A 25,438-nucleotide genomic window follows, 5' to 3' on the forward strand; every position below is an offset into this window, starting at 1 on the left:
GAGAGTAACCTTTAGAGTATGTGTCCTTGATAGAAGGCAAGGAGAATGGCACTCTAGCTCTGTGATCTTCCTGCAAAAACCCATAACCCCAGTCCAGTCATCAGAGGAACATCAGGCAGATCCCAGTGGAGGGACATTCAGCAAAACACCTGACAAGTACTCCTTAAAATTGTCAAGGTCATCATCAAAAGCAAGGACATTCTGGGACTTTCCTGGTGATCCAGGTGCTAAGACTTAGCACTCCAGAGTCTCTTGTTCAATACCTGGTCAGGGAACTAGATCCTACATGCTGCAGTTAAGATCCAGTACAGCCAGATAAATAAATACATATTATTAAAACAAACAAACAAACAAACAAACGAGGACACTCTGAGAAACTGTCTCAACCAAGAGAAACCTAAGGAGACTTGATGACTAAATGTCACGGGGTGTCCTGGATGGGATCCTGAAACACAAAAATGAGGACAATAGGTAAAAACCAAGGAAATGTGGATGAAGTGTGAACTTTCATAAAAAAAAATAAATGAAACTGAGTATTTCCGGCCGTGATGATTTTGCCTGTGGCCTTTCTGTGTAGGGTTTTATCTTGCCTCTCACACTGGACGTTCAATCCGGCACATCCGTTTCAACGTTTGTGTCTTTGCTCCTGCGGTCGTGATCTGCCTCTCCCTCTGGTTTCCCAGTTTACAGTCCTGTTGGTGAACACTGAACTTGACCCACTCATGTGCCCACAAAGCCCATAATAGGCTTCCCTGGCTGGTTTCCTTTGACCCTCGAGCATCCTGAATCCCAGCCCAAACCACAGAGATAAGAATTTATCCTAGGCTGTTCCTCATTCTCAAACTTTCTGAGTTAAAATTATGTTTCTCCAAGCAGTTTATGTCTCCAGTTAAGTTTCCAGGCAGTGAGAGATGAAATGAGCCACATGATTTTAAGGCTAAGCAATTTTTAAAAACTGAAATATTACTTTAGACAGTCTCAATGTATATTCCTCTAGATTCCAATCATCTTAGCCTACCAAGCGGGCTTTTAAGCAGCACCATCTGGTTCTCTACCCACCCTTGTGTGACCTGGGCCCTCCGCTTACTTCTGAATTGGTTTGAAAATTGGAAGTGTGAGGGAGCCTTACAAAAGATGCATGATTCACAGCTCAGGGTAGATTCGTAATTGTCTATATCCATAAAGTTGTTCTGAGATTTCAGGGCTGGTGGATATTAAAAAAAAAAAAAAGAACTTTTAATAATAGAATGAACCTACAGAAGTGCCAAAAAGCATTAGTTGTTTTTTATGCAGTTTTAATGTGACAGTTACCTTATTGTTATTATAGGGCTATCGATTTCCATGGTTTTAACTCAGCATTCCTAACAGTTCCCTCTGAATTAGAGAGAATACATTGTTCTCTGGTAGGGTCTCAGAGGACCTCAGAAACCAAGCTGAGCCCTTCTGCTTGGGGTTGGAGAAATATGGCAGAGCCACCTGGTGACTCATTGAGGGTCACTTAGAAGGGAAAATATGACATTCAGTTCAGTTCAGCTCAGTTCAGTCACTCAGTCGTGTCCGACTCTTTGTGACCCCATGAATCGCAGCACACCAGGCCTCCCTGTCCATCACCACCTCCCGGAGTTCACTCAGACTCACGTCCATTGAGTCGGTGATGCCATCCAGCCATCTCATCCTCTGTCGTCCCCTTCTCCTCCTGCCCTCAATCCCTCCCAGCATCAGAGTCTTTTCCAATGAGTCAACTCTTCACATGAGGTGGCCAAAGTACTGGAGTTTCAGCTTTAGCATCCTTCCTTCCAAAGAACACCCAGGGCTGATCTCCTTTAGAATGGACTGGTTGGATCTCCTTGCAGTCCAAGGGACTCTCAAGAGTCTTCTCCAACACCACAGTTCAAAAGCATCAATTCTTCGGCGCTCAGCTTTCTTCACAGTCCAACCCTCACATCCATACATGACCACTGGAAAAACCATAGCCTTGACTAGACGGACCTTAAATAAACTGCCAGAACTCACGCGTCACTCGCCTTCAAAGCCCCACTCTGGAAGTATGGAAACCTCTCTTGGGGACCACAGTCCCAATCCATGTTGAGGTCTTGTGAGCACCCTTAATGGTGATAAGCAACTTTTGTCTTGGAGAGGGAGTTTCATTTTTGGAAAAGTCATTCTGAGCCAGGTGCAAATAAAGTAAGTAATCAAATCTTGTGAATATAAAAAAGTGAATATAGGTGTGTTTTTTCTGGAATGGCTCATAAGTTTATTTGAAAGCAGTTATCAAAGAAGAGTTTACTTCTTGATCCCTCTCCTTATTCCAAAAAGGATTGAATCATCATATAGGAATCTAATAAAAGTTTTAAAAGGCTTGAGAAATGTTAGGATTATTAGAAGCATTCTGAGGTAATTCTTTGAAGGATAATATTTATGACCCCATGGACTGTAGCCTGCAAGGCTCCTCTGTCCATGGGATTCTCCAGCAAGAATACTGGAGTAGGCTGTTATTTCCTTCTCCAGGAGATCTTCCCAACCCAGGGATTGAAGTTGGGTCTCCTGCATTGCAGGCAGAGTCTTTACCATTTGGGCTACCAGGGAAGCCCTTATTCTAGAATAGTTGTTTTAAAATTTTTTTCCCATTACCTTAATATCACTTCCCATTCCCTTCCCTCCAGACCTAAGGCTAGTTTTGTGGACAATGCTGGTGGGACCGAGGGCTTCTCATTGTCCTTAGGTAGGCACGGAATGGGATGGTGTAAGAGGCAGGGCATTCCCATTAAAGGGAGTTCTGGGGAGGGAGGTAAAGTTGGGGCAGGAGCTCCTGGGGCTGATCTCTCCTGTCCTTCCCTGTCTCCAGCTTCGGTGTGTCGGTCTGAGATTGTGGTGGTGTGGTGGTGTCGGTCTGAGATTGTCTGGTTTCTCTTTTGATGTCGGTGATGCTGCTGCCACTTCTGACAGTGATGGTGGTGATGATGATGGTAGAGACGGCAGGGATGGTGGTGATCACAATGGTGCAGAAGATGATAATGATGGTAATGATGATGAGGGTGGGGATGTTGATGGTGATAGTAGTTGTGGTCATTGACAACCTTGCTCTCCTTATGATGTACCAGGTGCCACATGAAGAGCCTTGCACACAACCTATCATTCAACCATCACCACAGCCAATGAGTAATGTATATTATTATCCCCATTTCACTAATGCTGGACCTTGACAGGGGGAGAAGTCACATGACCAGCTTACCGGCCTTGCAGGTAGTTATTATGGAATGAATGAATCTTGCAAGCTAGTGTTGTTAGACACACTTTACAAGTGAAAAAGCAAAATCTCAGAGAATGTGAGTATCTTGTCCAGGGTCACAAGCCAGTAAGGGGCAGAACCGGCATTTCTACTTGAGTCATGCTGTCAACTGAGGGTGTTTGTTGTGTGATGGCTGGTGGCACTGAGCCAGGGGGGTGGGGTGGGTGGATGATTCCCAGTGAGCAGGAGGGCAGTCTTACTGCTTGGTTACCCTACTTCCTTCAATGGGTCTAGGTCCCTTTCTACAGACCACAGATTTTGCCTGGAAGGATGATAATGACCCCACTCTGGGACTCTCCACAGTTGGTTTATCTGGTCTCCTCTATTATATAGACTGTGATTTACTGAATAATGGTCCCCAAAAGATGCCTACACTCCTATCCTCAGAACCTATGAATATGTTACCTCATTCAGCAAACAGGAATTATTGTTGCAGGTGGAATTAAGGTACAGACTTTGAGAAGAGATTATAATGGATTACAAGAGTGGACCCAATCTAATCACATGAGCCCTTAAGATGAGAGAGCCTTTCTTGACTGAGTCAGAGAGAGATGTGAAGAACTAAGAAGGATCAGAGAGATGTCCCATAAAAAGGACTCCTCCTGTCATGGCTGGGTTTGAAAATGGAGGAGGTGGCTGCTAACCAAGGGGTGTAGGCAACCGTCAGAAGCTAGAACAAGTGAGACTCATGTCAAACCTCTGACTCCAGAAAGATAAAGCAGTACTTTTGCATTCTTTTAAGCCAATAAATGTGTGGTCATTTTCAAAGGCAGCAATGAACAGCTAATAGACTGATTTTTTTTTTTTACTTTTTCACCTCTTGCCTTTTATTGACAGTGAGTTGTTTTAGGTGGGGAGGCGGTTGAGCCTGAAGTCAATGTGAGAAGTGATTATCTGCAGAGCAAAGCCCCTGTGTGGCTTGCATGGTCACATGGCTCCCCTGAGTCACCTGTAACTTAGTAGTTACAGTTCTCAGCTGGCCTTTGAACAGAGTGCCCATTACCCCGCCCATGTTTTCCCTGTTCTTCCCCCAAGTCTGGAGTCCTCCACGTTCCTCTTTGTCCAGACCAGTGCCTCTGTGATGAAAGAGCTAACATTTTATTGAATACACTGTGTTACAGGCTCTATGGATCCCCTCAGTTAATCTTCATAATGACCCCTTGCTGGGGATTCCACCAGTCTCTCCTCATTTCGGGAAACAAAGAAATGAATGAAGAAATTGCCTTAATGACATACAGATTGTGGGGGCCTCCTCCAGAGAGATTCTGATTCAGTAGACTCCGGAGAGGTCCAGGGAAGTGGATTTTTTAAAAAATCTTTTGGCTGAGCCACAATGTGGCATGTGGAACCTTAGTTCCCTGATGAGGGATCAAACCTGCACCCTCTGCGTTGGAAGCATGGAGTCTTAACCGTTGGACCACCAGGGAAGTCCCAGGAAATGAACTTTGAATCACACCCACGTGGGTCTCTGGGCTTTCCAGTTAGTGCTAGTGGTAAAGAACCTGCCTGCCAATGCAGGTGACATAAGAGATGCGGGTTTGATCCCTGGGTTGGGAAGATCCTCTGGAGAAGGAAATGGTAACCTACTCCAATATTCTTGCCTGGGGATTCCCATGGACAGAAGAATCTGGTGGGCTACAGTCCATGGGGTCGCAAAGAATCAGACATGACTGAAGCAACTTAGCAGCAGCAGCACGTGAATCTCATATCTGTGCTCCCAAGAGCACTGTTGAAAGAGTGTGTCTCCATCACTAGTTTTCTGGGAGAGGGGAGTAAGTTTGTTTCCTATGTTGAAATTCACAAATGTGTGAAGACGCTTTGGGTGGCTGGGAGGATGCTACTGGCTTCTAGCGTGTAGAGGCAAAGGATGCTGCTGAACATCCTACAATGCACAGGATGGCCCCCAACTAAGAATGATCCGGCCCCACATGTCAGTAGTGCTGATGGTAAAGAAACTCAGGTCCCAGCAAAGCTCAGAGGCTGTGGAGCAGAGAGGAGGTAAAACCCTTGCTTTCCCTTTGGTTTCTGAGCTTTCAGAATGAGCCTTCAGAGGTTCCCACATTCTATGTCCTTCAGTTCGGTTCAGTCTCTCAGCTGTGTCTGACTTTGCGACCCCACGACTGTAGCACGCCAGGCCTCCTTGTCTATCACCAACTCCCAGAGCTTGCTCAAACTCCATTGAGTCGGTGATGCCATCCAACCATCTCACTCTCTGTCATCCCCTTCTCCTCCCACCTTCAATCTTTCCCAGCATCGGTCTTTTCCAGTGAGTCAGTTCTTTGCATCAGGTGGCCAAAGGATTGGAGTTTCAGCTTCAACATCAGTCCTTCCAATGAATATTCAGGACTGATTTCCTTTTAGGATTGACTGGTTTGATCTCCTTGCAATCCAAGGATCTCTCAAGAGTCTTCTCCAACACCACAGTTCCAATCATCAGTTCTTCAGTGCTCAGCTGTCTTTATAGTCCAACTCTCACATCCACACATGACTACTGGAAAAACCATAGCTTTGACTAGATGGACCTTTGTCGGCAAAGTAATGCCTCTGCTTTTTAATATGCCATCTAGGTTAGTCATAGCTTTTCTTCCAAGGAGCAAGCATCTTTTAATTTCATGGCTATGTCCTTACTCTCAATTTATAGATAATGAAACTGAGGCTTTGGGACTTCCCTGGTGGTCCATTGGTTAAGAATCTGCCTTCCAACACAGGGCATGTGAGTTTGATTCCTGGTCCGAGAAGATCTCACGTGCCTCAGAGCAACTAAGCCTGTGCACCGTAACAAGAGAAACCACAGAGAGCCATGAGAACCCTGCTGTCTGCAACTAGAGAAAGCCCGAGCGCAGCATTGAAGCCCCAGCACAGCCAAAAGTAAATAACATTAAGAAAAAAGAAACTGAGGCCGAGAGTTGAAGTCATTTGCCCAAGAGCAGCAGCTAAAAGGAGGCAGAGCCAGAACTTAAACCCAGGTCGACTTGACTCCAGAGCCTGTTTCTTAACCCTGTTGCTCATCAGACCTTCTCCCTAACTCCTTTCGTGACCTCGGACAAGGCAGATGTGGCTGAGAAAATAGAAACCCAGAGAAGCTAAAAAAAAAAAAACAACCCAAAGTCCCATTAGAGAATAATAACCATGGTCACGATTTGAAGGCAAATCAGTTTCTTCAGCTGCAGAACCTTCCTTGTGGAGTGATTGTGATTATAAAGAGGCATTCCATATGAGAAGGCAGCGTGCAGAGGGAGGTATGATTACTCGCAGGACCCAGAGGCATCCTTATTCACAAGGCAGAGGGGGAGGATACGGAGCGTCTGAATTAAAAGCAGTTACTTCATCTTCTTGGGAAATGGTGACTCATTAAGAGCAACCGACTGTTTCCCATTATATTCACTTCATTGCGAGAAGGCGAGATGCTTGATACATCCCATACTAGGATGTTTGAGGGGTTGAAATGAGCTTCTATCCTCCATGAATGATTGATGACGGTAAAAGGCTGGGGTATTACCAGGAGCCTTTGAAATGCATCAGGATATCTGTTCCCCAGTAATGGGGCTCAGATATCTTTCCTTGGTATTTAAGACTCTCCCTTGGGTTGATAGCAGGAAGACGTGCCCGTGGGGACCCATGTTGGTGAGCTAAAGGACCTGGCTCCTTGGCAGAGGGCTAGCAGGCCATTCTTAGACCCTTCACTCAGGGTGATGTGTGTGTGCATGCGCGCGCAGTTGCTTCAGTCGTGTCTGACTATTTGCGACTGTATGGACTGTGGCTCACCAGGCTCCTCTGTCCATGGGGTTTCCCAGGCAAGAGTACTGGAGTGGCCATGCCTGCCTCCAGGGGATCTTCCTGATCCGGGGATTGAACATGCATCTCCGGCACTGCAGGCAGATTCTTTACCACTGAGCCACTGGGGAGCAGGCGTGGGTCTAAATGATCAGCAGGCCCTCGTTCTCCAGATTTGATGATCCTGATCCTGTCTCCTCCCCCACACTGGTCTGGCTTTTTCAGGGAAAGGATAGGTGCGAGTAGTAGGAATGATACTGACCACCCTTTATCACACCCAGGCACTGCACCAAGCACTGGACGTGCCATCTTACTTCATCTCCAGAGCAGCAACTCTGTGAGGTAGGAGTTACTGTCCCATTTTACAGAGGAGGAAACTGAGTCTTGGGAAGAATCAGTAACGTGGTCCAGATCACACAGTGACTGGTAGAGCCAGGACTTGAACTGGAATCTGTCCAAACCTACCATCAGGGGAAAGCTGTGAGCTAATGACTTTTCTCCCTGACACACAAGCCCCTTCTTAGAAGGTCAGTTTGATGAGAACAAGGCTTTTGGCTGTTTTGTTTCATCCCCATTACTTAGAGCGGGATCTGGCATGAAGCAGGTTTTCATTGATATTTATTAAATGAATAATAAGAGCAAATATTCCAGAGAAGTTTCTGTATGCCTGGCACGAAGATCAGCTGAGAGATGAGTGACTGTCCCCATGCGGCAGATGAAGAAACTGAGGCCCAGACTCATCAGCCGACGGGACCAAGGTCAGCCTGGGAGGTGGTCGTGACACCTGGAAAGTTCATGCCCGTGACGGCCGCTCTCATAGGCCGTCTTTGAGGGCTCACTTGGCTCTCACAGTACCTGTACCCAAAAGCTTCTTCTTTCTCTTTAACGTTTTCAGGACATGACACCTGCATGGTAAGCGTTCAGACAACACAGTCAACAGTGAATCGGGCTTCTTTGAACACTCAGTGGTGAAGGATCCGCCTGCCTATGCAGGAGACGCGGGATATGATCTTGGGTGGCCTCGGCCTGCAGTGGCTGGGGTTCCCACTAGGAATCCCAGAGAACTCAAGAGATGGAGCCCACTGCTGTTTATTGAGGGACCCTCAGAAGCAAATTGGGAAAGCACCAAATCCTAGTCACTAGATCAGTGGTCAGTGACAAGGGCCCTGGCGCTTCATCTTTGCAGAAAAGAATTCCCACAAAGAAGAGAAGTGGTGAAATAGGTTAAGTGTTTATTGAGAAGAAAAATAGTACAGTATGTGTGAATAGACACACAGGCGGTCTCAGGGAGAAAGAGTCGCTGAGTTGCACCCTCGTGGCAGCTTGAATCACTTTTATGAGGCATTTCTTCCGGGTTTCCTTTGGCCAACCATTTGAATTTCTCTGGTTCACTGTCCATATTTGGTATATCGCAGGATCCTCCCATGTGTGCGCACGCATCTCTTAGCCAAGATGGATTTTACTGAAAAGGCGTCTGGATAGAACATCCCTTAATATAACTCCTCTTTGGTCTCCAAGGAGCCTTTCTGTGCACGTGTGGTCAAGGAGGTCTTCTGACTTTGGGAATGAGAAATACGTGGTCTGGGCGGGGCCCTTAACTGTCCTGCTATTTTCTTGGAGTTTTAATCCACAGGGACTAAATCTCCAATAGCTTTACCCTGGTGGAGGGGCGCTCACCTGCCTCCTGCCTCAGTTCAGTCCTTGGATAGGGAACATTCCCTGGAGAAGGAAATGGCAACGCACTCCAGTATTCTTGCTGGGAAATCCCATGGAAGAGGAGCCTGCTGGGCTACAGTCGATGGGGTCGCAAAAGAGTCGGATACAACTTAGCGACTAAACAACAACAAATACAGTAAATCACCCGCATCAGACATATTAACAATGGTGGGCACCAGGGGGAGGGCAGATAGGACTTCTCTGTAATGTCTTTGCAACTTACCTATAAATAAAAATTTATTCCAAAAATTTAAAAAAGTTTGTTAAAAAAGTCAAATAGTTTCTCTCCTGGAGTTAGGTTCTTCCCTGGTATCCCAGTGATTAAGACTTTGCCTTCCAATGTGGAGAGTGCAGATTTGATCCCTGGATGGGGAAGCTAAGATCCTAATGCCTCATGGCCAAAAAACCAAAACATAAAACAAAACTAATATTGTAACAAACTCAATAAAGACTTTAAAAAAAAGTTCCACATCTATTCACGTGATAGAAAAGGACATATTAGGTTGAAGGTGATTGTCCTCTGATGCTTACCCCCAGGGTCCCCCGTTCTCCAAAGGCCCTTCTCTCATCTGTCTTTTTGAGGATGTTCTAAGGATGCTGGGCACCTAGTAAGTGTTTGTGGGACTGAAATGAATACGTCCACCATCATTAAATTGCTTCTATGATACAAGCCGGGTTGAAATAATGACTCAAAATGGCTGATTCATCTTTGGGCGAAAAATCTGACACACTTGCCTTCATGCCTCAGTTCTCATTTAATTGCCAATGAGAACTCAAGAGATTGAGCCCACTGCTGTTTATTGAGGGACCCTCAGAAGCAAATCGTGCCATGTCCTTCCACGTCCTGTCAGACATGGAGATGCGGCTGTCCCCAGGGCCTCTAAGTCCCTTCCAACCAAAGGAACTGGAAGTCGATTCTACAGAAGCTTTCCCGGGGGTAGGAAGGGTGACTCTGATACCCACATGCTCTTAGCCTCAAACTGAAATGCTACGGCCGTTGTCCCCCATGTCCTCAGCCTGCCTTTTGTCTTTGGAAAAGCTTTAGTGAAAGAATAAGTTTAATTGGGAAAGTGAGAAAATGCAGAAGCAAAGGAAACCAAATAATAATGTAGCCATTAAGCACATCAGGACCTTTATTTCCTTCTTATGGGCTGTAGATCATGTTCTAAGCCATGTCTTGTGAGCTCTCTTATAGACACTGAAACCACCACCCAGTGGGAGAAGCTAACTACGTGATGACCAGACTCTAGCCATGTGTAAGCTGTCACAGTTTTGAGAACTGACCACAGGGACATGGAAACAAACCAGCCCTGGAACTGAAGGAATTGTACCTAAAAGAATCAAAATGATGCTGGTCAGACCACTGATGACCCATTTCAAGATGACAGAGCTGATTCTGCTATTTCTGCATGTAGCCGCCTCCCTCTGTCTATAAAAGCTGTCGCCCACTGACTGTTGGGTGAAGGGGCGGGTGTGGAGTCAGCCTTTGGACAGGTGTCTGCCCTCCCCGCTGGTTGCCGGCATCCAAAATAAAGCAAACTTTCCTTTCACCAACCTGGTCTCTTTAACGGCTTTTAAGTGCTGAGCAGCTAGATCCGAGTTCAGTAACAAAACAACAGTGAACTGGTTGCAGGGAAACTACAGGCATCCCTCAATTTATCGTGCTTCCCAGATATTGTGTTCTTTACAAACTGAAGTTTTACGGCATCTCTGTGTCAAACAAGTCTGTCTTGCCACTTTTCCAATAGCATTTGCTCACTTCGTGTCTCTGTGTCACGTCTTGGTAATTCTCACTTTCCAAACCCTCTGCCAGCAGAAAGATTGTGACTCACTGAAGGCTCAGATGATGGTTAGCATTTTTTAGCCATCAAGTATTTTTAAATTAAGGTGCAGACATTGTTTTCTTTCTTTCTTTTTTTTTAAGACAAAATGCTCTTGCACATTTCATTACAGTAAAGTGCAAACGAAATTCTTATGTGCACTGAGGAACCAAAAACTTTGTGTGACTTGCTTTATTGAGATACTTTATTGCAGTGGTCTGGAACTGAGCCCATAGTATCTCCTGTACTCTTTTTTTTTTTTCCAATTATCAACCTTTATAATCGTCAAAGAAGGAAGCCTCAGTTTGGTGGTTTAACACCTCTCCAGTACTTGCTAACTATGTAGTACTTACTCGTCTACATGGTTAAGAAAGAAAAGTTAGGCTTTCAATCTGAGCTCTAAGCAGGCTAAGGTATTTAGTCAGAATTTAGTCAGAAACATCACTTTATTTCCGTTGGACTTATTGTTATGATTATTTTCTAACTACACTAAGTGATATTGACATTGTTTATGGGTATGATAAGGCAATTTCCTTTTAGGAGTTTATATGAGTGAAAAAAGTCAACGTAAAGAATATTGAACACATGCTGGTATAGTTAGTGTCTTAGCTCAGGCTGCTGTAACAAACTATCATAGACTGAGTGACTTAAACAACAGTTATTTCTCGCAGTTTTAAAGGCTGGGAAGTCCAAGGTCAAGGCGCTGGCAGGTCTGGAGTTTGGTAAGGACCCTCTTTCTGGTTTGTAGACGACTATCTTCTTGTGTTCTTACATGGTGAACAACAGAGAGGCAGGAGGCAAGCTCTGATGCTTCATATAAGGGCACTAATCCATTATGGGGGCCCCACCCTTGTGACCTCCTATAAGCCCGATTACCTCTCAAATACTCCACCTCCAAACACCATCACACTAAGAGTTAGGGTGTCAACGTAGGACGTTGGCAGGGTGAGGGGAAGACACAAGCATGCAGTCCCTAACATGATGCGTGTGTGTGTTCAGTCACTTAGTCCTGTCTGACTCTGTGGCCTCGTGGACTGTGGCCTGCCAGGCTCCTCTCTCCATGGAATTTCCCAGGCAGGAATACTGGAGTGGGTTGTCATTTCCTCCTCCAGAGGACCTTCCCAGCCCAGGGAGTGCGCCTGAGTCTCCTCCACTGGCAGGCAGATTCTTTACCATTAGTGCCACCTGGACAGCCTGACGGATAGTACACGGTTGTGGTGGATTCTGTGCAGTGATTGAGGTTTAGGGAATGCTATCTTGTAGCCCTTTGACCTACAGCCTGGGCTTTGGAATCAGACAGACCTGGGTCTGTGCCATTCACTGGTTGAATGACTTTGGCCCATCACTTATGTTCTTTCTGAGCCTCATCTTATTAACCTATAAAGAGAGGGTGATAATGAGTGGACCTACCTGCCAAGGTATTTAGGAGCAGGATGAGTTAGTGCTGGACTCCTAGTGATGCTTCATATGTGAGAGCTCTGGGTCCATGAAATGAGGAAGCAGAAACAGAAGTGGGTATTGCCCAGGGGACCCTAGACTTAGTTTCATGTTGTGACCCATGGCTGGAGACAACTGACCGGGGAAGATTTCTCTTTTGGTCCCCAGCAGTTTCCTTTCTCTCTAAATTTAAATTATAAATGTCTAGGAGACTGTCAGCCCTCACTTGCCACGCCCACCATCACCACCCTGTCCCCAGGTAGCTTTACATTTTCGAGATAAATGATTAAACCTGCAGGAACATCCCAGTCCTGTCCGGTGCTCAGTGCTCAGCTCTTGTTTGCCAGTGCTGTGCTCATGAGGCGTGAGTCTTCCTGGTGTGGCATTTGGGGATAAAAAAAGATGGATTTAGCTGCTTCATCCCCCAGAAGTGACTCAGCTGCTCTAAGCTGAGTGACAGCCGTGGCAGTCGGAGCCCTGGGGACTTCTGTGCCTTAGTGCTCCACTCATTCTAAACAACCATGCTTTGCTCTCTCTTAGATCCTTGTAGCAACCGTCTTCTCTAGCTGCCCTCAAATGCTTATCCATCTCCTTCTAGGATTTGTCCTCGTGGACACATCCAGCTGTTGGTTGGCATCCTTCTAGCTGGGGAATGTTGCCGAGGTTTCTGTCACACAAGGTCAGACTGAAAGAAACTGACCATGCCTGATATTCACTTACTGACATCTTGTACCCGCATTTCTCAGGGTCTGGTCTGAAGACCTCCTGCATGAAGGTCCTTGGACATGATCCCTGCCCTCAACCCAGGTGTATCCTAATTCCTGGGGCAGAGCTCCCCAGATAATCACCTGCTAAATCTTTAAAACAGCTCCTCTTCATTGACGTATACACACTGCCCTGTGTGTAATAGCTAGCTATTGGGAACTTGCTATAAGGCACAGCGAGCTCAGCTCAGTGCTCTGTAATGACCTAGAGGGGTGGGGAGAGGGTAAGGGGTGGGACGGAGGGGATGTATGTATTCCTATAGCTAATTCACTTTGTTGTACACCAGAAGCTAACACAATGCTGTAAAGCAGTTATACTCCAATAATTTTTAAAATGCAATAAAAAAATAGCTACTCTCCATATATCTAAGGCAATAAAATAGACTCAGTTTTCTGATTGCTAACCTGATAATGATACTTCTTAAGTGGGGAAGTAGTTCTTAACTGAATAGAATTGATGGCAATAAGGACTTTGGAGTAGGACAGGTCTGGTTTTGAATCTTGACCCCACCACTTTCTCCTTTTCTTGAGCCTTGACTTGCTCATCTATAAAAGGGGGATGCAAACAGTTTTTATCACCCAGGGCTATTTTGGGAGTTAAATAAGGTGATTTGATCCTAGCATGTAATAAGTGCTGAATAAATGTTAGTTATTATTGTTACTGTCTAAATGTTTTTTTTTAACCTAATTTAAATTAGGGGAATGATAGCATCTACCATCTAGGGCAGGGGTTGGCAGACATTTTCTGTAAATATTTGCGGTTATGTGGGCCATGCAATCTCTGTTACAGCTACTCTGCAGAAGCAGCCATAAGCAATACATAGAATGAGCATGGCCGCATGGCCAGTGTTCCAATAAAACTTTATTTGCAGCATCAGGGAGGGGACTGGCTTTGGCCCATAGTCATAGCTGGTTAACCCCTCACCTAAGGTGTTGTGAAGATTAAATGAGATGAGACTTGTAAAGAGCCTAGCAAGACTTTGCCAACAAAAGTCTGTATAGTCAGAGCTATGTTTTTTCCAGTAGTCATGTATGGGTGTGAAAGTTGGACCATAAAGAAGGTTGAGTGCCAAAGAATTGATGCTTTCGAATTGTGATGGACTCTTAAGAGTCCCTTGGATAGCAAGGAGATCAAACGAGTCAATCCTAAAGGAAATCAACCCTGAATATTCATTGGAAGGACTGATGCTGAAGCTGAAGCTCCAATCCTTTGACCACCTGATGTGAAGAGCTGACTTATTAGAAAAGACCCTGATGCTGGGAAAGATTGAAGGCAGAAGAAGAAGGGGATGACAGAGGATGAGATGGTTGGATGGCATCACCGACTCAATGGACATGATTTTGAGCAAGCTCCGGGAGAGACTGAAGGAGAGGGATGCCTGGTGTGCTGCAGTCCATGGGGTCGCAAAGGATCGGACACAACTTAACAACTGAACAACAACAACAGTGCCTGGCACAGAGAAAGGATTCGAACTGTTCCATCCTGATTTGAACTCTAGGCTTTGCTCCTTTCTCCAGGGGAAAGAAAGCATCTATCTGTGAGCAGGACTTTTCAACAGAAGGATCAGTGCCATCCTCTGCCCCAAGTCAAAGCTAATGTTCATCTCAGCACCTGGAGCCTGCCAGCGCCACCACCTCCGTCCTCCCCCGAGGACGGAGGTAAAATGCCAATCCATGGGGTGTGATTAATTTTCTCTGTCCTAAGCTTCACCCCAGGGTGTGTTGCCATTTTCAGAATGTGTCCTGTGGAAATCAGGTTGCCCGTCTGAACCGTGATGGTTGAGAAATAAGGATACTCACATCTTTGGAATGGTTAACTATGCGCCTTTGCATCCATAGATTCATTTAGCTCTCACCTGGAGGCTGTATAATGTGGTGAAGGCGTGTGGTTAGGGAGAAAAGAGAGAGGCTAGATTTGAATTCTGTCTGTAACATTTTGGTTGCGTGATGTTGGCCAAGTCACTTTCCTTCTCTAAGCTTCAGATACATCCTCTATGAAATAGAGATTAAATGAGACTGTACATATAAAGCCTCCAGCACAGCTTAGCATATGATAGCTATTAAATCCCATTTTGTAAAGGAAGAACATGATACTAAGAAGTAAACAGGCTCACCGACGATCCTGAACTGGTGATTGGCCTCAGTTCAAAGATCTTTAACTCTGGCCCCTGGTGGTCCAGTGGCTAAGACTCCCAATGCAAGGGGTCCAGGTTCAATCCCTTGTCAGGGAACTGGATCCCACCTGCTGCAACCAAGAGTTCGAATGCCGCAAGTAAAGATTCACATCCTGCAACTAAAAAAGAGAGAGAGATGGTGTGGCAGAACGTGGGGATAACAAAGGTAATTGTGACTGTGTATCAAGCATAGCGTGTCTCTGTTAATTCAATCCTCACAACAGCCAGGTTGGAAGGAGTTAGCAGATGCAGGGCCTGTGATGTTGGCCTCAGAGTAAAGCAAGAACATTCCCTCCCCTGTGTCTCCTCTACCGACGAAGGGTCGTCAGACTATGGCATCCATTAAAACCCAGCCATTCACTCTGGAAATGTGGCCTAAAGGCACCTCTTAGATGCACGCAGAGATTTATCTCTGAGAATGCTCATCCCAGCACTGCTTCTAGTGGGGGAAATGGCAAACAACCTAAGTGTCTGGGGGTTGGTGAAGTGATTCATGACACAGCCACAAATAGCAAACCACACAGCCTTTCACACTGCTGCTGGGGAAGAGCATCCAAGGACGTGTGGAAATGCTCATGGAATGTTCAGTGAAGTGAGCAGGTAATAAAATGGTGAGACCCTAACTTTATATTACAAAAACCAGACCTCCATGATGGTGTGTGTGTGTGTGTACATATATATATATAGGGCTTCCTGGGTGATTCTAGTGGTAAAGAACCCACCTGCCAATGCAGGAGACATAAAATGAGATGCGGGTTCAATCCCTGGGTTGGAAAGACTCCTGGAGGAGAGCATGGCAACCCACTCCAGTATTCTTGCCTGGAGAATCCCATGGACAGAGGAGCCTGGAGGGAGACAGTCCATAGGGTCACAAAGAGTCGGACACAACTGAATGACTTAGTTTGTGCATGTGTGCATATGGATATATGCACATAACATCTTGAACTACTCACATCTTGATATGTGTTTTTGCACTCTTTAAAAAAATATGCATGTGTTTATATATAACATTATACATATAAAACACACATATATAAAACCATATGTGTCACCGTATATATGCATACTACATGTATAATATATATAATCATGTAAATTACCATATGTATGCATTGGAAGAATGTACATAAAAAATTTAACGTCAGTGTATGAAGAGATATGTATATACATAGATCCACATACATGCATAGTATTATGGATTGAATGGTTATATCCCCCACAAATTCATATGTTGGAGCCCTAATCCCCAGTGAGGCTGATTTGGAGATGGGGCAGCTGTTGTTCAATTGCTAAGTCCTATTCAACTCTTCACAACCCCATGGACTGCAGCACATCAGACTTCCCTGTACTTCACCATCTCCCGGAGCTTGCTCAAACTCATGTCTGTTGAGTCAGGGATGCCATCCAACCATCTTGTCCTCTGTCTTCCGCTTCTTCTTCTACCTTCAATCTTTCCCAGCATCAGGGTCTTTTCCAGTGAGTCGGCTCTCTGCATCAGGTGGCCAAAGGATTGAAGCTTCTGCTTCAGCATCAGTCCTTCCAAAGAATGTTCAAGGTCGATTTCCTTTAGGATTGACTAAAGGTTGGATCGCCTTGCTGTCCAAGGGACCCTCAAGAATCTTCTCCAGCACCACAGTTTAAAAGCATCAATTCTTTGGTGCTCAGAACTGAGATTAAATGAGGTCATTAAAAGTGGAGCCCTGATCTCATAGGGTTAGTGTCTTTCTAAGAAGAGACACCAGAGAGTTCTCTCTGCATGCACATGGAGAGGCCATGTGAGTACAGTGAGAAGGTGGCCATTTACAAGCCAGGAAGAGAGTTTTCACCAGAAGCTCGCCCTGCCAGACCTTGATCTGGAACTTCTAGCCTCCAAAACCACAAGAAAATAAATGTCTATAGTTTGGTAGCCCTAGTGACCTAGTATACATGTATATATACATCGTTGTTCAGTCGCTAAGTTATGTCTGACTCATTGCAATCCCAGGCTCCTCTGTCCTCCACTCTCTCCCAGAATTTTGCTCAAATTCATGTAGTAATTGCCTCCCGCTCTTCCCAGTAGCATTTTGGATACCTTCTTGACCTGGGGGCGCTCATCTTCCAGCATCATACCATTTTGCCTTTTCATACTTTTCATACCCCATGTCCATGGGGTTCTCCAGGCAAGAACACCACGTGCTCCAGTGGACCACATTTTGTCAGAACTCTTCACTATGACCCATCCATTTTGGGTGGCTCTGCAGAGCATGGCTCATAGCTTCCTTGAGTTACACAAGCCCCTTTGCCACAACAAGGGTGTGATCCATGAAGGGGGTGTATATACCTAACATACATGCAGATATATTTATATACAGGCATATATATGTAAGGGCTCCCCATGTGGTACAGTTGGTAAAGAATCTGCCTGCCAATATAGGAGACATGGGTTTGATCCCTGAGTCAGGAAAATCCCCTGGAGGAGGAAATGGCAACCCGCTCCAGTAATCTTGCTTGGAAAATCCCATGAACAGAGGAGTCTGGCAAGTTACAGTCCATGGGGTCACAAAGAGTTGAACCCAACTGAGAGCACACACACATACACATATATAGTGTCTTTCTCTATATTTGATAATTATATGGTTCTGTGTGTGTGTGGCCTATATGGTCTTATACTTTTTTGATATATGGCTTTACTTTTATGACTATGCATATATAAAAACACTATCAGGTCAGAAGAATGTCCATCAAAACGTGGTTCCCTCTGAGCAGAGTTTGTAGGTGACTTTTTACCTTGTTTTTCTTTGCTTATCTCTATTATCTGAATTTTCTACAACAAACGTGTATCATTTCATGTTACTATTACTTACATTACTTAGTATTCCTATAAGATAATTATTAATGGTGTTGCTAAAAGTAATTATCCCACCCATTTTTCTGCCTAAAAACGCTGGTCTTGGAGACTGGGACAGGATGAACGGTCATAGTCAAAGGGACCGAGACTCAGAAGCTGGGACCAGGCAGGAACTGCCAAGGGCACGTTATAACCTTGAACAGGTTTGGGTGACCCCTGCCTGAGCCTCCTCCTGCCTTGTAACAGCGTTCCCATGGAAGCGTGCATTCTAGTTTCTAAAGGGCCCATTCACAAATACAGACTTGCAACACTGGCAAAGATCCGTGTGCCTTCTTGGGGTGTGAAGGTCGCTGGAGCAAGGCGAGGACTGTTCCAAAGGGAATTCTTGAAAACCCATACAGTCGGGGTCTTGACGTCTGCATTTTGTATCTCCTGCACAGATCAGCTGGACATCATCTCCATGGCAGAGACAACCATGAGGCCGGAGGAGATCGAGCTGGAGATGGCGAAAATCCAGCGTCTCCGGGAAGTCTTGGTCCGACGGGAATCTGAGCTCAGGTTTATGTAAGTGCTTGAGGAAAGTGGCCAAGAAAAGGAAGGAGTGAGGAGGGGGAAGGAGGATGCCCGGGAACCTGACATTTACTGTGTATAACTGTGTGCCAGGCACATTCCCACTACTGCCTCGAGGAGTGGGTATCTGTTCCTCTATGTCTTATTCCTGTGGGCTTAGTCGCTCAGTCGTGTCCTGCTCTTTGTGACCCCATGGACTGCAACCTACTAGGCTCCTCTGTCCATGGAATTTTACAGGCAAGAAATACTGGAGTGGCATTTCTTCCTCCAGAGGATCTTCCTAACCCAGGGGTTGAACCTGCATCCTTTTCATCTCCTGCATTGGCAGGCGGATTCTTTACCTCTCGTGCCCCCTGGGATGCCCTGTTTCTTAGTATATAACTGGTAGTCAATATAAAACCCTATAAAAGATGATTAAATTACTGTCTGGGTCTTGCTTTTTTTTTTTTTTTCCTATTTTTATTGTTTACATTCTCAAAGAGCATAAAACTTATATTTGGTTCTAAAATTATAATTAAGCTTCAGTTCTTATCTACAGATTTTTTTTCTAACGTTAAAAACATATCACTAAGGGTGGGATGAATCGAGAGATTAGAATGGCATACATATACTACCATGTGTAAAATAGATAGCTAGTTACTGTCACTTTTCGCTTTCATGCATCGGAGAAGGAAATGGCAACCCACTCCAGTATTCTTGCCTGGAGGATCCCAGGGACGGGGGAGCCTGGTGGGCTGCTGCCCATGGGGTTGCTAAGAGTCAGACACGACTGAGCTACTTCACTTTGACTTTTCACTTTCACGCGTTGGAGAAGGAAATGGCAACCCACTCCAGTGTTCTTGCCTGGAGAATACCAGGGCCGGGGGAGCCTGGTGGGCTGCCGTCTATGGGGTCACGTGGAGTCGCACACGACTGGGGCGACTTAGCAGCAGCAGTGGGAACCTGCAACATAGCAGGGAGCTCATCTCAGTGCTCTGTGGTGACCTAGTGGAGTGGGATTAGGGGGAAGGAGGTCTGCAAAGGAGGGGATATATGTCTACATATAACTGATTCATGCTGTTGTACAGCAGAAACTAACACAACATTGTAAAGCAACTATGCTGCTGCTGCTGCTAAGTCGCTTCAGTTGTGTCTGACTCTGAGTGACCCCATAGATGGCAGCCCACCAGGCTCCCCCGTCCCTGGGATTCTCCAGGCAAGAACACTGGAGTGGGTTGCCATTTCCTTCTCCAGTGCATGAAAGTAAAAAATGAAAGTGAAGTCACTCAGTCGTGTCCAACTCCTAGCAACCCCATGGACTGCAGCCTACCAGGCTCCTCCATCCATGGGATTTGCCCTCTGTAATAAAAAGACATAACCCAATTTAAAAATGGGGAAAGGATCTGAATCAATATCTCTCCAAAGAAGATACATGAATGGCTAACAAACACATGAACAGATATTCATTTAGCCATTAGGCTATGCAAACCAAAACTACAGTGCAATACCACTTCACACCCACTAGAATGATTATAATAAAAAAGACAGATAATAAGAAGTGTTGGCAAGGATGTGGAGAGCAATTGGAACCCTCATACACTGCAGTAGAAATGTGAAGTGATGCACTGCTTTAGAAAACAATCTGGTGATTCTTCAAAAAGTTAAAGAATCACCCTACAACCCAGAAACTCCACTCTAAGTTTATACCCAAGAGAAATGAAAAAATATGTTCACACAAAAACTTGCAAGAATGTTTATAGCAGCATTATGTTTACAAATCCATGCAATGGGACATTATTTAGCAATAAAAAGAGAAGAAATATTGATTCATGATACAACATGGCAACTATACCCCAATTAGAAAAAAATTACTAGCGTTGACAATATACTCCGCATGTTTTAAACGGAAAGGAGACAGAGAACGTGAGCTCGGCTTTAAAGTACTGAAGGGCTCTCTTCAGCCTGCAGGTGCTCAGAGGGGCCAAGGTTGCTTTTGCAACAATGGCTCTCACTGAGCATTTCCTGACCTTTGCGTGTGTGTGTGTGTGTGTGTGTGTGTGTGTGCATGTTATCCCCACTTCTGGCACATACATGCCTAGTGCTCAGAGACATGATAGACCAACATGCAAGCTCCAGCCCTGGGCCAGGCCAGCATAAGCTTTTAACTTGTGACCTCACTAAATTTCCCCATCGTGCTCATGAGTCTGATCGCTTAGAGACAAATGTCAACAGTAGACACTTGGATAAATCAAATTATCCAAAAGATACAGAAGGATGTCAATGCTGTCAGGATATATTTCGGAGGCTCAGTGACATACTCCCAGGGAGGGGCTGGCTTCTTGGCCCCCAGAAGTCTTGCTAGCAGCCTACAGACAGCGGTGGATAACAATGAGGGTTCTCCCCCCAAGCCCCGCCTTTAGAGTATGTAGCCTTGCCTGGAGGCACAGAATTTTATCGCTCTCAGAGATGCACAGCAGACTCCAAGATGGCCAGGTAGAGATCATGGCCCACTCAGACCTGGACAAACACCTCATCCATCATCCGTGGCCTCCTGGGCTAAGGGGCTGGGTGTGGACCCTTCTGGAATTTAGTTTCCTGGTTCTTTCTCAAAGCCAGGCCTTCACACTGCCATAGGGTTTAAGGTGCAGGTGGGTCCTAGTCTTGTCTCCATTTTAGAGAAAGAATATGCAGGTCAGGAAGCAACAGTTAGAACTGGACATGGAGCAACAGACTGGTTCCAAATAGGAAAAGGAGTACGTTAAGGCTGTATATTGTCACCCTGCTTATGTAACTTATATGCAGAGTACATCATGAGAAACGCTGGGCTGGAGAAAGCACAAGCTGGAATCAAGATTGCCGGGAGAAATATCAATAACCTCAGATATGCAGATGACACCACCCTTATGGCAGAAAGTGAAGAACCAAAGAGCCTCTGATGAAAGTGAAAGAGGAGAGTGAAAAAGTTGGCTTAAAGCTCAACATTCAGAAAATGAAGATCATGGCATCCAGTCCCATCACTTCATGGCAAATAGATAGGGGAACAGTGGAAACAGTGCCTGACTTTATTTTTCTGGGCTCCAAAAATCACTGCAGATGGTGATTGCAGCCATGAAGTTAAAAGAGGCTTACTCCTTGGAAGGAAAGTTATGACCAACCTAGACAGCATATTAAAAAGCAGAGACATTACTTTGCCAACAAAGGTCCGTCTAGTCAAGGTATGGTTTTTCCAGTGGTCATGTATGGATGTGAGATTTGGACTATAAAGAAAGCTGAGCACCAAAGAATTGATGCTTTTGAACTGTGGTGTTGGAGAAGACTCTTGAGAGTCCTTTGGACTGCAAGGAGATCCAACCAGTCCATCCTAAAGGAGATCAGTCCTGGGTGTTCATTGGAAGGACTGATGTTGAAGCTGAAACTCCGATACTTTGGCCACCTGATGCAAAGAGCTGACTCATTTGTAAAGACCCTGATGCTGGGAAAGATTGAGGGCGGGAGGAGAAGGGGACGACAGAGGATGAGATGGTTGGATGGCATCACTGACTCGATGGATGTGAGTCTGAGTGAACTCCAGGAGTTGGTGATGGACAGGGAAGCCTGGCGTGCTGCGGTTCATGGGGTCGCAAAGAGTTGGACACGACTGAGTGACTGAACTGAACTGAGCTGGAGGCTAAGAAACTGACCCAAGGTTGCTTTAGTTAATAAATAGCTAAGGTGGGATGCAGTCTGAGTCCAGAGTTTTTATTAAGTGAGTGAATGAGTGAAGGAAGGAGGGAAAGAAGGAGGGAAGGAAAGAATGAAGGGAGAAAGGAAGCTCTGAATGTGTTTCCCAAGATGATGCCTTAAAGAGTGTAAGCTCTTGAGGGCAGAGATCGGATCCATCTTCTCTGTTGAATTCTCCCAGAATCTTGAACAATGCCCAGCACTATTAGGCCAGTTAGTATTCGATGAATGTGCAAAAATTGTTCTTTCACACTCCATGCTTACCCCAATAGCTTCCCTTCAATACACACACACACACACACACACACACACACACACACACAAGACCCCTTTGGATAGGATGTGGGGGAAGTAGAATTTTAGACCGTACTAAGCATTTACAGGCTCAGGTGGGAAGCTCCAAGAGAGAGGAATGTGACAGCCCTTGACTGAAATGGCCCCAATAACTGTAGCTGTAATAACCAGGACAAGATTGGTTTTGTCACACCTGCTCAGAAGTAATCAAGTTACTACCCTCCGCTCCCCTGGAGTCTGTGTGAGTCAAATCCTATTTCATGGTGGAGGGTGTCTTCTCACCTTACTGTCTCCCGCTGTGCTGACTCTTTCTAAAGGTCTAAAGGCTGCTGTCCCAACACCCCCGAAGAAGAGCATTGTCCCTTCATGGGTTTCCGTTTTCTCTCCGCGTCTTGCCCTTCGTGGGTTTCCGTTTTCTCTCCGCGTCTTGCCCTTCGTGGGTTTCCGTTTTCTCTCCGTGTCTTGCCCTTCGTGGGTTTCCATTTTCTCTCCGCATCTTGCCCTCTCCTCTGGGACTCACGGCTTCTGCTAGTCCTGCCTCCCTGTCCCTCCCCGGGAACTAGCATGAATTCACAGGAAGTGGGCTCGGGATCACACTGGCTCTCTCCTGTCCTTGTCTGTGTCCCTGGGCACACGACAGTTTTCGAAAGAACTGCTGTTTACCTCGGGTACTGATTTACTGCACATGTGCTATGTGCGTTGTACACATTTGCTCACTTATTTCAACTTTTTGAATCATAAACCCACTCTGAGGGAGTGGATTCTATTCCTTCTGCTTCACCGATGAGAAAACGGCAATTATAGAGGTGAAATAACTTTTTCAAGGTCACCAGCTCGTAGAGGTGAAACTGGGATTTGAACTCAAGGGGGCAGAGCCCTGAACCCTAAGTTAGCCTCTTACTTATTCCCAGCGGAAGGATGCCTTTTCTCTTCTCCTCACTCTTCTAGAATGCAAAGACAGACTCCTGCTGGGAGGTCCCCAATCCCACAGCCCCACATTGGGTGTCACCTTGTTCTGCCATCTTGAATGCAATTGGGCAGAAACAGAAATGATTCTGATACATCAGGCTTTGGACTTTTTCATAGCCTTTCTCTGGAGAGAAGTGATTTATTTGAAGCCTAAAATGAGCTCCAACTTAGTCAAGGTTTTCAAGTCAACCTGCTGGGAATTTGCAGTAGTGCCCTGTTCCTCTAAGGGTCCTCGGGGACCACAAGAGTCAACATTTATAGAACCCTCACTGAGGGTAAGGCCTTTGTGGAGCCCTATGCACACATTATAATACAACCTATAAAAGTGCTTGCTAATGGAAGGACCAGTCAGGGGCGCCCCCAGCATACCTGCTCACCCTAAAAAAGGCTCACGAGGTCAGGTTCAGAGAAGAGCTTTGAGTGACCAGTGGGCACGTGTCTCCACCACACACCGGGTGCATCTGCTCTGAATGTTTTCCTTTCACTGGTCTGCTTCCCAAGTTTAGAGATCTCCCTCCTGAAATCTGGCAATTTTATGAGCTTCATTTGAAACAGGCAATAAATACCTCAATATCACAAAAACGCCTCTTTAATTGGTGGCAAATGTCCAGGAGGTGAAACTTGAAGCCTCCTTTGTTCCACTTTTGACCCTCGATGCCACCCACCTGCCATTCCCTCCTGCTGCGACCCCATCGCATCCTTCTCGCCATCCTGGCCTGCGGAGGCGGTCGACAACCCCAGATTCATTTTCTCACCCTTGATTCCAGCACTGACTCACACCATTAGCTTTGCATAACTCTTCCTGCAGCCCCTGCCGGCCCGCCTCAGCCCTTCTGCATCACCTCTGCAAGCCTGGTCCTGCTGTTTATCTGGGTTTCAGATAATTAAGTATCTTTGGAGGTGAGGGAGGGGGCGGTTATCTTCATTTTACACTGTGCTCTGGGCAGTGGTATCTTCTAATTAATAAGAGTCAGAGCTGCAGCGGGCAGCAGAGATGGGTGTGTGAAGGATAGATTTCAGGAGCACAGTCCTTGAGTTCCAGTGTCTCCAGACTCTGGGCTTGGACCCCAGTAACTTTGTTTTATTAAGAAGGACTGAGCAGAAATAGAGACACAGACGTAGAGAGCAAAGGTGTGGATATCAGGGGGAAAAGGAGGGGACAGGATGAATTGGGAGATTGAGATCGACATATATACGTTATTGATACTATGTATAAAATAGACAATGAGAACCTATTTATTGCCCAGGGAATTCTACTCAGTGCTCTGTGGTGACCTAAATGGGAAGAAAGTCCAAAAAAGACGGGACGTACCTATAGGTGTAGCTGATTCACTTTATGGTAGAAATTAACAACGTTGTAAAGCAACTGTTGCTGTTGTTCAATCGTTCACTTGTGTCCGACTCTTTACAACCCCATGGACTACAGCATGCCAGGCTTCCCTGTCCTTCACTATCTCCTGGGATTTGCTTAAACTCATGTCCATTAAGTTGGTGATGCTATCTAACCATCTCATCCTCTGCCACCCTCTTCTCCTTTTGCCCTCAATCTTCCCCAGCATCAGGGTCTTTTCCAGTGAGCTGGCTCTTCACATCAGGTGGCCAAAGGACTGGAGCTTCAGCGTCAGCATCAGTCCTTCCAGCAAATATTCAGGCTCCATTTCCAGTGAAGCAACTATACTCCAATAAAAGTTTAAAGAAAAATAATAGAAGAACCAAGTGTGGTTAAGCACTCGGGCCCTAGAACCTGGAAGAGATTCAGGGTATGGTGGTAGAGGGTTCATGAGTTGTAAACAGCAACTTTTCAAACACTTGCTGTGCTGGGCAGTGTTCTAAGTGCTTTCCTCACTACAACTTAATCGACATACAGCATCCTCCCTGCCCTTCTTATAGATGAGGAAACTAATGCACAGAGAGGTCAAGTATTGCCCAGGGTTGTTCAGTGTCCACGAACAGCAGTGATATAACCCAGCACTCTGAGTCCAGAGTCCATGCTTTCAACCATCAAGCTATAGGGCCTCTCAGATGGTTTTGAACCCCAGGTCTGTTTCTTATTGACTCTGGGGACTGGAGCAAATCTTGCCCTAGTCCAGCCTCAGTTTCCCCCT

The 25,438-nt window shown here is 45.7% G+C and overlaps 1 protein-coding gene across 1 annotated transcript in view; it reads left to right on the forward strand.

Annotated features, from left to right (window-relative positions):
• Positions 1–25,438, forward strand: part of C25H16orf45 (chromosome 25 C16orf45 homolog) — a 146,063-nt gene that overhangs the window by 67,640 nt on the left and 52,985 nt on the right. Inside the window, exon 2 of the mRNA XM_005697522.2 lies at positions 18,242–18,365. Within this exon, the coding sequence (XP_005697579.2) occupies positions 18,242–18,365 (124 nt within the window). The remainder of the gene's footprint in view (positions 1–18,241; positions 18,366–25,438) is intronic.

The sequence above is a fragment of the Capra hircus genome, chromosome 25, assembly GCF_001704415.2.
Source record: "Capra hircus breed San Clemente chromosome 25, ASM170441v1, whole genome shotgun sequence".
Classification (NCBI taxonomy): domain Eukaryota; kingdom Metazoa; phylum Chordata; class Mammalia; order Artiodactyla; family Bovidae; genus Capra; species Capra hircus.